The 12,955-nt window shown below is 32.0% G+C and overlaps 1 protein-coding gene across 1 annotated transcript in view; it reads right to left on the bottom strand.

The window, feature by feature from the left end:
* Positions 1-9,415: 9,415 nt before the first annotated feature.
* Positions 9,416-12,955, bottom strand: part of LOC119836089 (tyrosine-protein kinase-like otk) — a 51,151-nt gene continuing 47,611 nt past the window's right edge. Inside the window, exons 15-18 of the mRNA XM_038361328.1 lie at positions 12,754-12,865; positions 11,969-12,064; positions 11,500-11,625; positions 9,416-11,164 (exon numbers count right to left, since the gene is read on the bottom strand). Of these exons, the coding sequence (XP_038217256.1) occupies positions 11,033-11,164; positions 11,500-11,625; positions 11,969-12,064; positions 12,754-12,865 (466 nt within the window). The 3' untranslated portion in view covers positions 9,416-11,032. The remainder of the gene's footprint in view (positions 11,165-11,499; positions 11,626-11,968; positions 12,065-12,753; positions 12,866-12,955) is intronic.

The following is a 12,955-nucleotide window of genomic DNA, read 5'->3' as shown; positions in this document are numbered from 1 at the left end:
TCACATTCAGACATCGATGTCAATTAACATTTTACACTCCCATTTTTGCATATTTGGGTAAAATATGTCACAATATTTTAAATAAAAGAAAAATCGAAATAAGCTAAAAAATAATAAAGGCAGGAATTTGTTTCAAAACATTTCGATAATACTGACTAATAATGTATAATTTAATTAAAGCTATTAAAATATTCGTAAATAGTAGAAAAGAAGACAAAATTTAAGAAATTAGTGAACCCACAAAACAGTTAAAATAAGAAGGAAATTACTTACATATGAGATTCGAAACCGTGGATAGTTCACGAATATCGAATTCTCTAACGAATGAAGTATTTATACATGATTTTTAGCCAATTATGCATTTTTTGTCGCAGGCATACACTACTTTTATGCATTTTATAATACGTCTGGAAGTAATTAACGAATGCAGGCCATATAAAAAAGACTAATATAATGCTAAACGTTAAAGACTACAATGATATAATAAACAATACTAATATTATAAACATAAAACTAAATGTCTGTCTGTCACATTCACGCCTATCTTGTCCAAAGACGGTTGAGATCTGAGAGAGGAAATAAGATATTATTATCCTAGAAACCTCACGGGAGCGGTTACTATGCGAGTTTTTTTATGACTACGCGTGCGAAGCCGCGGGCGAATAGCTAGTATAATACAAATACTAAACAGTGAAATGTAATAATTTATTAAACTGCCTTTTCCCCGATTTTCTTTGAAAAAAAATCGCTCGCTTTATTCCTGTTTATAGCCTGTGCTAATGCAGACTTTACAAGTCAGTCAGTCAAATTTTACAGATGGTGCCTGCTTTGGCGTGCTTGAACAAACATCACTACATCTATCCATCCACACATATCGTATATAAAATTAGTATAAATGTATCCCGCATGTTAACACTCCAAAAAAAATAATAATTAAAAACAAATAAATGATAAAGATTATTTGTTTGAATTTCTATTCCTCTCAAAATATATAAAAGACTCCATTATAAAAAACTTTCTTTCATTATCATACATTACAGCTTAATTTTTTATATATCTACAAACATAAAACGAATAGAGATCTCGAGTGATGTGACTGCAACATCTTTATTATTAGACACGTGTCGTGAAACTGGATATTTCTGAATAGTCCAAATAAACATTTGTGCTGTAACACACATTTACTATATCGAGAGCACAATAAAATGCAACCTGCCCGTTTGTGTTGACGTGATGTTTTATTTGTCAACGCGCAGTTTTTTTAGGTTAATTTTTATCTGTGTGTTTAGTAAAAGATATATTTTAATAATATATAGGTATTATAGAATAGATATATTTTAATAATATATATAAATATATATATTAATGATGTGGTGGCTCAGTGGTGAGAACCTCAGACTTCAGAATCGAAAAGTTAGGGTTCGAGACCGGGCGAGCGTGCAGGAAATAAATTGATTTTTCAATTTATCTGCGCATGTAGATAACATCAACACTGCTTAAAACGGTGAAGGAAAACATCGTGAGGAAACCGGCATGTCCGAGAATCAAAAAGTTCGACGACATGTGACATCTGCCAACCCGCACTTGGCCAGCGTGGTGTATTATGGCCTGAACCCTCATAGGAGGCCTGAGTCCCAGTAGTGGGAATATATAAGGGCTGATGATGATGATGATATTTTAATAAATGTAACTTTTTTATCGTTGTTACATGACCATTTTCTGGTAAATCAAATTGAGAGATAAAAAAAACATAAAATATATGTATGTCACTTGGAAAAAAAATTATCCTATCCCACTAATATTATAAATGCGAAAGTTTGCAAGGATGTGTGTATGTTTGTTACTGTTTCACGCAAAAACTACTAAACCGATAGCAATGAAAACTAGGCAACTTTTTATCCCGATATTTCTACGGGAAATGGACTTACGCGGGTAAAACCGCGGGGCACAGCTAGATGAGTAAAGAAACTCTAATATTTTTTTAGGTTTTGTGCCATTCGTCACATGGAATATTGCATCACTTAAGGTAGTAATGTTTGACTACTTCTCAGATATGACAAATATATACTTACAATGACACAAATTCATGAAAATCAGTCAAACTGTTTCGGAGGACATTGGATTCAAACACCAAGCAATATAAAATATGTGTTCTTATATTTATTATATTATCTGTTAAATTGATTGCTAAATAATTGTTTATTACAAAAAACTAAAACGCTTTCTAATTATCAGAAATAGACCAAACAATAGCACATAGAAGGCTCCACGTTTCAAATAAAACGAATCGTAAACATCGGTTCACCCCGTAAAAATTTATGAAGCAACAAACTCAAATAAAATTCATTCTAAATGATCTTCATCCTCCATTTTCTGAAATCGTGAATAGTTAAATTAATAAGAATTGCAAGACGAACCCCTCAATGGTAAGTAGATTTTTTAATCATTTATTTATCCACAAATTTTCCGCCTGCGGCATTGCGTAGACGAAAGAAAATATTGACAGATTCCCACGTAGTATCTGTTCCTGTGAGATTTCCGGGATTCAAACTATCCTATCATCTTTCTCGGGTCTCAAACTATATCTATACCAAATTTCATCCAAATCGATTAAGCCTTTCTTGAGGTATAAGATATAGATAGTAATAATAAAATAAGATATAGTTAGAGTTATAAATAGTTGTAGATGGCTTTCTATCATACACTTATGTAAATGGATGTATATCTACAGTTGGTATATAATTGTGTCAATCCTTGTAATTGTATTTTTAAGTAGTTAACTAATAATTATTAGCAAATTTAATATGCAGCATTTTGTTTGAATCGTCAAATTAAAATAAAATTGCCATCGAGCAATGACGTCATTTTTAATCCAATACGACTTGATTCAGGTTTTATTTTTGTGCAATTTCTGTATTTTTTTTTTCGTGAAACGACTAATATAGTATTGTAAACATCGCGGACTAATTCTAACAAACACCCGTGGCCCCTTTAATTTGCGGTTCGACGGAACACAGTGGGGTTTTAGTCGGTAGGAACCCGACGTAACCGACGGCCTCTTCCCCTCGGGTCGAGGATGCTGGATTTCCCCACTGTCAAAAAATAGAACAGATATTTGAATTATCTATGACATAACTATTTTTTTAAGAAATAGACAACAAATAGAATTCCGGTTCCATAAAATAATATGTATTTGGTTGGTGTTCATCTTGCTACCTCTAAATTCTCCATTATGCATCTCGGCTGCAGAGCCTCCGCCACGTGGAGAAAAGAAATAGGCACGCATTTTTGACTCTAACATACTTTTCATGAAGCGAGTCTGCCCATTTTCGATCCCCTATAGCTTTGCTGTGGATAAAAAAGAAGCCTTATTTTCAGTAGACCAATTCCTTAATATTTGATTTAGGTACCTGTAACCTACTGTATCATCATCATCATCAGCCCATATATGTTCCCACTGCTGGGACTCAGGCCTCCTATGAGGGTTCAGGCCATAATCCACCACGCTGGCCAAGTGCGGGTTGGCAGATGTCACATGCCGTCGAACTTTTAATTCTTGGACATGCCGGTTTCCTCACGATGTTTTCCTTCACCGTTGAAGCAGTGGTGATGTTATCTACATGCGCAGATAAATTGAAAAATCAATTTATTTCCTGCGCGCTCGCCCGGTCTCGAACCCCGACTTATCGATTTTGAAGTCCGAGGTCCTTACCACTGAGCCACCACTGCTTATTGTATAATGAAAACAAATTAACATTTGTACACATTCGAGGGAAAGCGTGAAATTAACAAAGTCAATTGTTAATTCGTTACGTTGCATCGTCTGTTATCATTGATTTAATTGTTTTCTGAATGAAACAATATGTGTTTGAAGATGACGATGATCAAATCGTTGCTTTTCCTCTTAGCAATATTTTATGTTGTAAGTTTATAAGACGATTTAATCTTATGAATGATATTTAACATTTCATTATACATAGGCGTTTATGATACAGTTGCATTATCTACTTAACACTATAACCCATCTTTCTTTTATAATTTGTCAATCACAATGTATAACGAAATTATCATATGTAAAATTTTAAATATAGGAACATTGTTTATTAGCATGTTTTTTGTACAATCAACAGACTGCCTTCCACTGTTTTGTCTAGGAAGTAGTAGATACTTGTCGAAATTATATTATTATTATTAAATATTAGTAGGTAACTAGCTTTTATTGTTTTATTTTATTTTTAGAGAGCCACACGTTTAGATAAGATTCCTTTCGAGACAGCAAAGGTGAGTTTACGCCTTATTATTACAGAATAATTAATAGTACTAAATATTATTGTTTTATTATTGATGGTTTTAAATCTATGCTATAACAATTTAAGTACGGGCACAGAATAATAAGTGCTGGTACGGGGAATGTTTATAACATTCCGCGGCTAAGGCGTCTATTTATCTATAATTAAGCATATAAATCTACACCTCTTTATTAGGTATAATATCGTAGACTATAATAATTTAACAGTTTCACTGCTATAAAAAAAAAAAAGATTTACTTAATTGTGCTATCACAGAAATTACTGGACCGATTTCAAAAATTCTTTCATAGTTTGATATATACCATGGGCGAAGCCAGGATATATCATTAGCAGTAAGATATAGAGAAGATATATTGAGTAAGTATGTGGTAGTCGAGCACGCTTCGGCACGAATTGGGCCAGCTCGCACCGGGAAAGTACCACACCCCCACAGAAGGCCGGCGTAAAATAGCATTCTGCTGTGTTTCGTTCGGTGAGTGGGGGAGCCGGAGACCCATATCCTTTTCCTTCCCCTTCCCAGTCCTTTCCTTTATTCTTCTCGTCAATCCTTTCTTAATCCCTTCCCAATTTAAAGTCAGCAATCCACTTGTAGAAGCGTAAGGTCTGTAATCGACTTTACGCCTCTACAAATGTTCATTGTACGTACATATGTGGGCGGTGGTCGCGCTTACCATCAGGCGTCCCACCAGCTCCATTACCGACTGTGACATAAAAAAAAGTAATAGAAAAAATGTTATGTATTTATTACTAAAATGTTTTTTACATATTTAACGGGCGGAAAGATTTATGCGAAAAAAAGGTTAGTGTATTTTATTTAAATTACAGGTTATTTATCACAAGCAACATATGTGTATATTCCGGCCAGACAAACCAAAATGTTTTGGCAGCGAACAGGTTAGTTCATTTTATCTGGATTGCTCAGAAGCAATCTTATAGGTTGTAAGGTCCCCATGGAAAATAAAATATTTTATGCGGAAGTCGAGCAAGCTTCGCTACGAATTGTCCCAGCTCGCACCGGGGAAGTACCACACCCCCATAGGATACTGGGCTGAAACTGTAGCATGCTACTGTGTTTAGTACGGTGAGTGGGGGAGGCCTGTTTTCTTTTCTTTACCCTTCTCAGTCCTTTCCTTCTTTCCAGTCGTCATTCCTTTCCTTATCCCTTACCTCTTAAAAGGAGGTAGGTATATATATCTTATACCTTTAAACGAGCAATTCTTGTATATATATATATATATATATATATATATATATATATATAATTGGAATCTCGGAATCGGCTCCAACGATTTTCATGAAATTTAGTATATAGGGGGTTTCGGGGGCGATAAATCGATCTAGCTAGGAATATTTTTTAGAAAATGTCATATTCGTGTTTTATCGACTTAAACTTAGCGACTCTTCCTGACATCTATTGGCGAATAATAATACTAAACTTCACGAAGTTAAACCGAGCAAATCTCGGTCATCCAGGTACTATATATATATATATACATACCTATATATAAATATATATATATATATATATATATATATATATATATATATATATATATATATATATATATATATATATATATATATATATATATATATATATATATATATATATATATATATATATATATGTATATATATATATATATATATATATATATATATTACAGCGTATGTATTTAGAAGTATTCTCAATACAATGAATGTGTATTTGATGATTACAAATGATTTCTTATAGATTCCCGGCGATCCATATGAAATAGCCGAATTATTTAGTGTGCAGAAGAAGTTGTATGCTCAAATGGGCAATTTGGACGAAATTGAGGCATAAATTATTGTATTTTAAGTTTATTTAGGCATTAAACTATTTAAATCTTTGAGCGGTTTTTGTTTCCTGAAAAACAGTTCTGTGTAATCCGTGTCCCCTTTGGTGGTATGGGGCATTTCACTGAATGAATTTCTTTGTATCTAAGATAATAAGCCATTTTCTTAGATCAAGACAGTTTCTGAGACGCTTTTATTTAAATCAAATTGCGTACACTTATCATAAAATTGTGACAATTCAATCACACTAATATCATAAATGTGAGTTTGTTTGTCCGTCAATCACACTGAAACTACAGAACGGATTTTAATGAAATTTGATGTACAGACCGGGTATGAGCTGAGTTGGGTGATAGGATCTTTTTATCCCGATTAAATGCTCCCTTGGGATAAAACAGGACTCTTGATATCCAGGCGGAGTCGGGGCGAGCGTCTAGTAATTCATGAATTTTTGTCATTATCCTGATCAGGATCGCTAGGATAAAGTAAAATTTAAGGAGACAAATTAGATGATTCTATCATTTAAGTGTATTTTTTAAATACACATATTTTTTCTATCAGCCTCTATCGGAGATCGAACTTAGGACCTCTTAATTTTACGTACAGACCCTTGCTGCTAAAAATCTGACGAGTTTCTTTATCCAACTAAAAATTAAGATTATGATAAACGTTGTTTTTATTAGTTGGTATATTCGAAAAAGGCTAATAATTAAATGAAATTGGGATCCAAAAATAAAACACAATTATACATCGATTAATATTTAATACAAAAAATCTCGCAATGCAAATTCCTTCCATCAATCACTTCTAATTACGAAGTAAAAAAATATATAAAAAAAAAGTCATACCATACTCAGTCTTAACGAAGACTTAAATAAAGGTTACAATCGCTTAAAACTAAATTAAATACGACATAATACGAAATAATGTTAAAATTGCAAGCCGATATAAAATTTAAGAAATATCGCGCGAAGCATCGATATGGGTAAGCCAAATTTACATTTTTACAATTTTATCACTAGATTTTAATGAATATTAGCATACAAATTGACTTTTTTATAAAGATATTCGCTTATATATATAGTTATAGATAGTATGTTAATACAGTAATACAGTACAAAAACAAGATATAATACGCATTTTTGAATTTTAAATCATTTATAAACAAGATATTTTCCCTTTATTTTTGGCAAAATAAATCAATTTAGAGCATAGATTTTAATGAAAATTCTACCATCTTAATATAAGCGAACATCTTTTAATAAAATCTTTAAAGAAATGGGGATCACAAAATCCCACTAATAAAACATGAATTGAAAATACAGATTATTAAACCTAAGTACTAAGATCTGGCACTAAAAACCTAGTATCAGTTCATAACTGACTTAGATTACGAGTATATGACCTAAATGCTACAGTAAATACAACCTACACAATTAATCTAAAACCTTTTAACCGGTTGAAAATGTCAATAGGAATTGATGGTGTCAGTCGAATTCAAAAATGAGTATTAAATTCTAAATCAGTACATCTCTTTCTTACTCAGTATATTTGAAAAGGAGGGCTTGTTAGTTGCCTTTAAATTTTGAAAGAACCATAAGTTCGTTTGTCATAAGTGCGAGCAAGATAGCATGCTATCTATCGGCAATGTGCAAGAGAGAAAACTATAGGTTGAGATCGTTATTATATATTTCTGAATAGATACATTTTATAACTATATTATAACTACATGACTTTTTCGATAAGTTTGTATTGAAATTTTATAAGATAATTATGTTTTGAAACATAAATTTGCAGAGAGTAATTATAAAACACTGAAATCTGAATACATTAATTTATTTGCCTGATCTGTCTAAAAATTGTAAGCTCTACTCATACAGTACGAGCGGCCAAAAGAGTAGAATTCATATTGCACGACAATTACCACAGAGCTTAAAAAGTATAGACTCACAAGAAAATGTTTTTAATATGTCTAAATTGATATTTTGTCATATTTATTTGGCTAAATATCGCTAAAAGTGTATTTATCAAAACAGACTACACTTTAAATGAACGCGCGATTCCGCAAAAACTTGAAAACTATTTTTATATTTTTAATACCTAAGTATACTTAAATCTAGAAATGCAATATCTGGTATCAAAGAATGTACAATTTAAACCCTAATGTCCTCGACTTTTCTAGCCAAATATAAAACTAATCTGTACAGTCAGACCTTTAAGTTTTTATATATTTTTTAAAGTAATTAAAAAAAAATTATTATTACTTTTCGTTTGTTCCGTCTCTTATAAAAAAAAACGTAAACCAAATACTGTATTAAAAAAAAAGGTACATTAATAAAAATTTCATCAGTGTGAATAAATTATTAATACGATAAATAGTGTAATTTTTTACACTACATATCGTAAAGAAACGAAAAAAAACAGTTAAATAAACACTACTACTGTATAAAATTAATATGCCTTAAAATTTTCCTAAGGTCTCATTTAAAAATAATTAAATCTACAATAAGCATTTCATTGCTGACCGTACCTACATAATTTCGATTCGAATAGGACGAGAGAATTCACAAATTTTGGACGATACACTTTAAACTAAGTATCACTAAGTTACACTAAGTTACACTAAGTTACACTAAGTTAAACACTAAAATGGCTACGCATCAGTCTTAATCGCTATACTTTATACAGATTGGCAGTATCATTTAGCTGACGGTTTTTCTCTTAGCCTAAGTATATCTAAGTTTATTGGTTATACTTTACTTTTAACTTGTTTCACTTAAAAATAATGTTAACAAAACTATGTTGCGAAAAAAACACTAATTTTTGTTTTTTGGAGTCAATTGAAAACATTATGTAGCGTAATAATGATTAATAAAAATGGTGCATGATAATCATAAGCTATCAATAAAAAGAAAATCATCAAAATTTGTTTACTTAGCAAATTTGTAACGTACACAAAATTACAGTGGATTTTAGCTTATTTTTTAAAACCGATTATAAATTGAAAACAGTTAAATAACGAATGAATATACAATATAGTTTTAAATAAAACTATGTGTCTTGAAGAATCAAAAGAGTTCTTATAAGAAGTCTAATTGAATAAAAAATAAATCAGTTTGAGTTTATATTTTTTAATACATTATTTATGAAGTCCACAAGTCACAAATAAAATATAACCAATAAATATCTTATACATCTAGGATAAATGCAAAATCTACAAAGTACTGATAATATATTTTAAAACGATCCTTGTTCCTTACGAGTTATTCATTTTGACGTTCTTTAAATAAAAGTTTTATCAAAATTTAAGTGACCGTTAAGAACATGAATCGTTATAAAAATACAAACTAACTATATATTATATAATACTCGTTGTATATTTTTAAAACGTAATTGCTTTTACTTATTTAGCATAATATAATTTAAGATTTCTAATTGAAGGTTCGAATCTCGCCTCGTGACCTATTTTTGTATTAATAATAATATATTTTGTCAGGACATACTGAAAATCAATTTAGTAATAAAAGTGATTTAGTAACTTAAATAAGTTTTACATACAAATAAGTCAGTCAGTATGTATCTCATGGTAGAATTTGTTAAGTAATTGGTAGAATTTCAAATTTCTACTGCACCCACGTTAAAATAATAAAAAATGTCTAAGAGATGAATGATTCTATGGTAATGGGATGCATTTATCGCATAAATCCCGCCAAAAATCAAATTATTTATAAATTTGTAAGCGAACACATAAAAATTACAGTTTTCAAATGATTGAGGTTATGTCTTATTAAATGCTACAGAAATCTATATTGTAAAATTTATAATGTACAATACAAAATGTAAATGCATCGAAATGACTACAATAAGAGCTATATTTAAATAAAAAAATCTAATAATGGTATGTTATGTTTTTTTTTAGTACATTTATAACACTAGTCTAACGCCCGTGGCTGCGCCTGTGTATTCAAATACTAGTTACTGTCTAGCCTGCTAACTTCAGAACGCTCTAGGTTCTAAATTGGTACCAATTGACAAAAAATCCGTATCAAACCTGAGAATCGGATGTAAATGTGGAGTGGAGTACGCTTCGGCACGAATTGGGCCAGCTCGCATCGGGGAAGTACCACACTCCCACAGGAGACCGGTGTAAAAATGAATAGCAGGCACCAGTTTTCAAATAATAAAAGCATCATAATCAGTTCAGCCAGTATATAGCTATGAGGTTATAAAACCAAATAAAAAAATACAGTCAAAAAGATTTTCTTGTCATCCTTTTTTGAAGTCGTTTGAAACTAAAGTTATTTTTACTTGAAATCATAGTGTAATTGTTAAAATATCGACAGTAAGCAATACCTAACTAATAAAAACATAACTTACCAATTATTGTTTCTACATTACGACTAACATACAGTCTTATATTGAATTAAATGAGATTTCTTGTGAATCAAATATTTTTTTAAAACTTCCATTGTATAAGATTTGATTAATTTAAAAGAATTATTATAATTCTAATATCTAAACTTGTACACAACTAACAAAAAAAATAATTACGCAGTCACCCATCAGACTTTGTACTTGGATTAAGGGTACCTTAACCAAGTACGAACAAAAAAAAACATTTCCGTTTCACACAATATCTCACTTGTCTGGCAGATATCACAAAAACTACAAGTGTTTTTCATACATCTTCTACGAAATCTAAGTCTACGCGTCGGTCACCCATCCGCCGTCCAACTATGCGCAACGTTGCTTAACCCAGATATTTACAAATGAAAAATACGCTATTACGTCAAATGCAAAATCGGTAAATATTATACGTGATACACTAAATACTTGTGCCGCGATCAATAGCAGTGACCCACCCATCCATTACTCGTCCGCGGTCACCGTCGCTTAACCGTTCATTCGTTCAAATCGCTCTTGGAGTGCTGCGACTCGTTCTCGGCCGTTATCTGCTGCACGATGTGCGTCATTTCCTCGCAAATGTCGGTAAACTGCGGTCTGTCTGTCGGTAGTTTGCTCCAACAGCGTTTCTGAAAAAAAAAATTTGAAAAAATATATATTTTTTTGAGTAAAATTGGTAATGTATATGTATGATACAAAATAATGTATATGTATGTATGTTACAAAAACGTAAATCAGTTATGGATATTATTTTCTTAAACAAACAAACGAAAAACTCTATTATGTGCACGAAGGTAAGAAAAAAACAGTAATAGAATAAAGATTTTTTGTTTGTATGTCAATTCTCACAAACATAAATTATCATTTCATCTGAATCCATTATCGACTTCACTTCTAAATTTATATCATTTTGTACAAGTAAAAAAACATTTTTTTTTACACAAAATAAATAATTTTCACTCACAAGTAGCGCTCCCAATTTCTCGGGCACCGAATCCGCGACCGGCCACTCGAGCGAGCCACTCTTTATCCTCTCCAGCACTGAGTTATCGTTCAGTTTTGCGAATGGCAACTCCGCTTTGGTGTATATCTGAAGTTTTTAAAAATTATATATATCGAAAACATTATATTTAATAATAATAATTAAAAACGTAAATACAATTTCTATAACATATACAAAACATTTTTAATAGTTAAAATAATACTTATGGAGCAAACATTACATTTAATAATTAAAAACACAAATTTAATTCATATATATATTGGACTGACCGACAGACTGGTTGATATTTACTTAAAACTTTCATTTTATTTGAAAGCTGGTCCCCCCCCCCCCGAGGTTCCATTCATTTGGTCCTATATTTTGGTCTAGTCTGAATGTTTGGTTAATATGCGTATTGTGTAAAAATAAATAATTTTCAGTATAACATTACCTCCCATATAGTAGCGGCGAACATATAGACATCAGATTTAGACGAATAATCGCCTTCTAGCACTGACTCTGGCGGCAACCAGCGTAGTGGTATCACCTGAAATTTCAATATATAAAAATACTAGCTGTGCCAGGCGATTTCACCCGCGTAAGTCCGTATCCCATAGGAATAACGGGTTAAAAAGTTTTATTCCAGTTGTCCAGCTGTCTTCGTACTAAATTTCATTGCAATCGGTTGAGTAGTTTTTGCGTGGCAGAGCAACAAACACACACACGCATCCTTACAAACTGTCGCATTTATAATATTAGTAGGATCTTACACTTCATTTTTGTGGATATGAAATTGTGGACATTTGGCAGTCTGGTCTGTCTGGAAATATCCTTTCCCTCACCCTCCCCAGTCCATTCCTTCATTCGAATCGTCAATCCTTTCCTTATCCCTTTCCCCTTTAACGCATTCGCAGCGGCACTACCTCTGTTTATATATCGATGTAGATAGTGATAATTATATAGATACAGATATAGATATCGACATAGATGCAGATAGTTACAGACTAGCTGCTCCCCGCGGTTTCACCCGCGTAAGTCCGTATCCCGTAGGAATATCGTGATAAAAAGTTGCCTACATGTTATTCCAGTTGTGTGGCTATCTACGTACCAAATTTCATTGCAATCGGTTCAGTAGTTTTTGCATAAGAGCAACAAACACACACACACATCGTTACAATTTTTCCCATTTATAATATTAGTAGGAAGTAGGATAGGATATATTATAGATATATTAACCTGATCGTGCAATTTATAGTATTCCTGCGAATGCGGCCCTCGAGACAGCGCTGGGAAAGACAGCTTCAGTTGCAACTGCGATGTAATCAGACAGTTCCGAGCTGATATGTCACTGGAAATAAGAAATAACAGGTTATTTAGGTTATATAGGTACAGGCAATAAATATGGCTGAGAGGTTAACACATAGACAATCGATGTGTA

This window comes from Zerene cesonia, chromosome 22 (genome assembly GCF_012273895.1).
Source record: "Zerene cesonia ecotype Mississippi chromosome 22, Zerene_cesonia_1.1, whole genome shotgun sequence".
NCBI lineage: Eukaryota > Metazoa > Arthropoda > Insecta > Lepidoptera > Pieridae > Zerene > Zerene cesonia.
The sequence above is the reverse complement of the archived record's forward strand: the minus strand, read 5'-3'. Positions and strand labels throughout refer to the sequence as shown.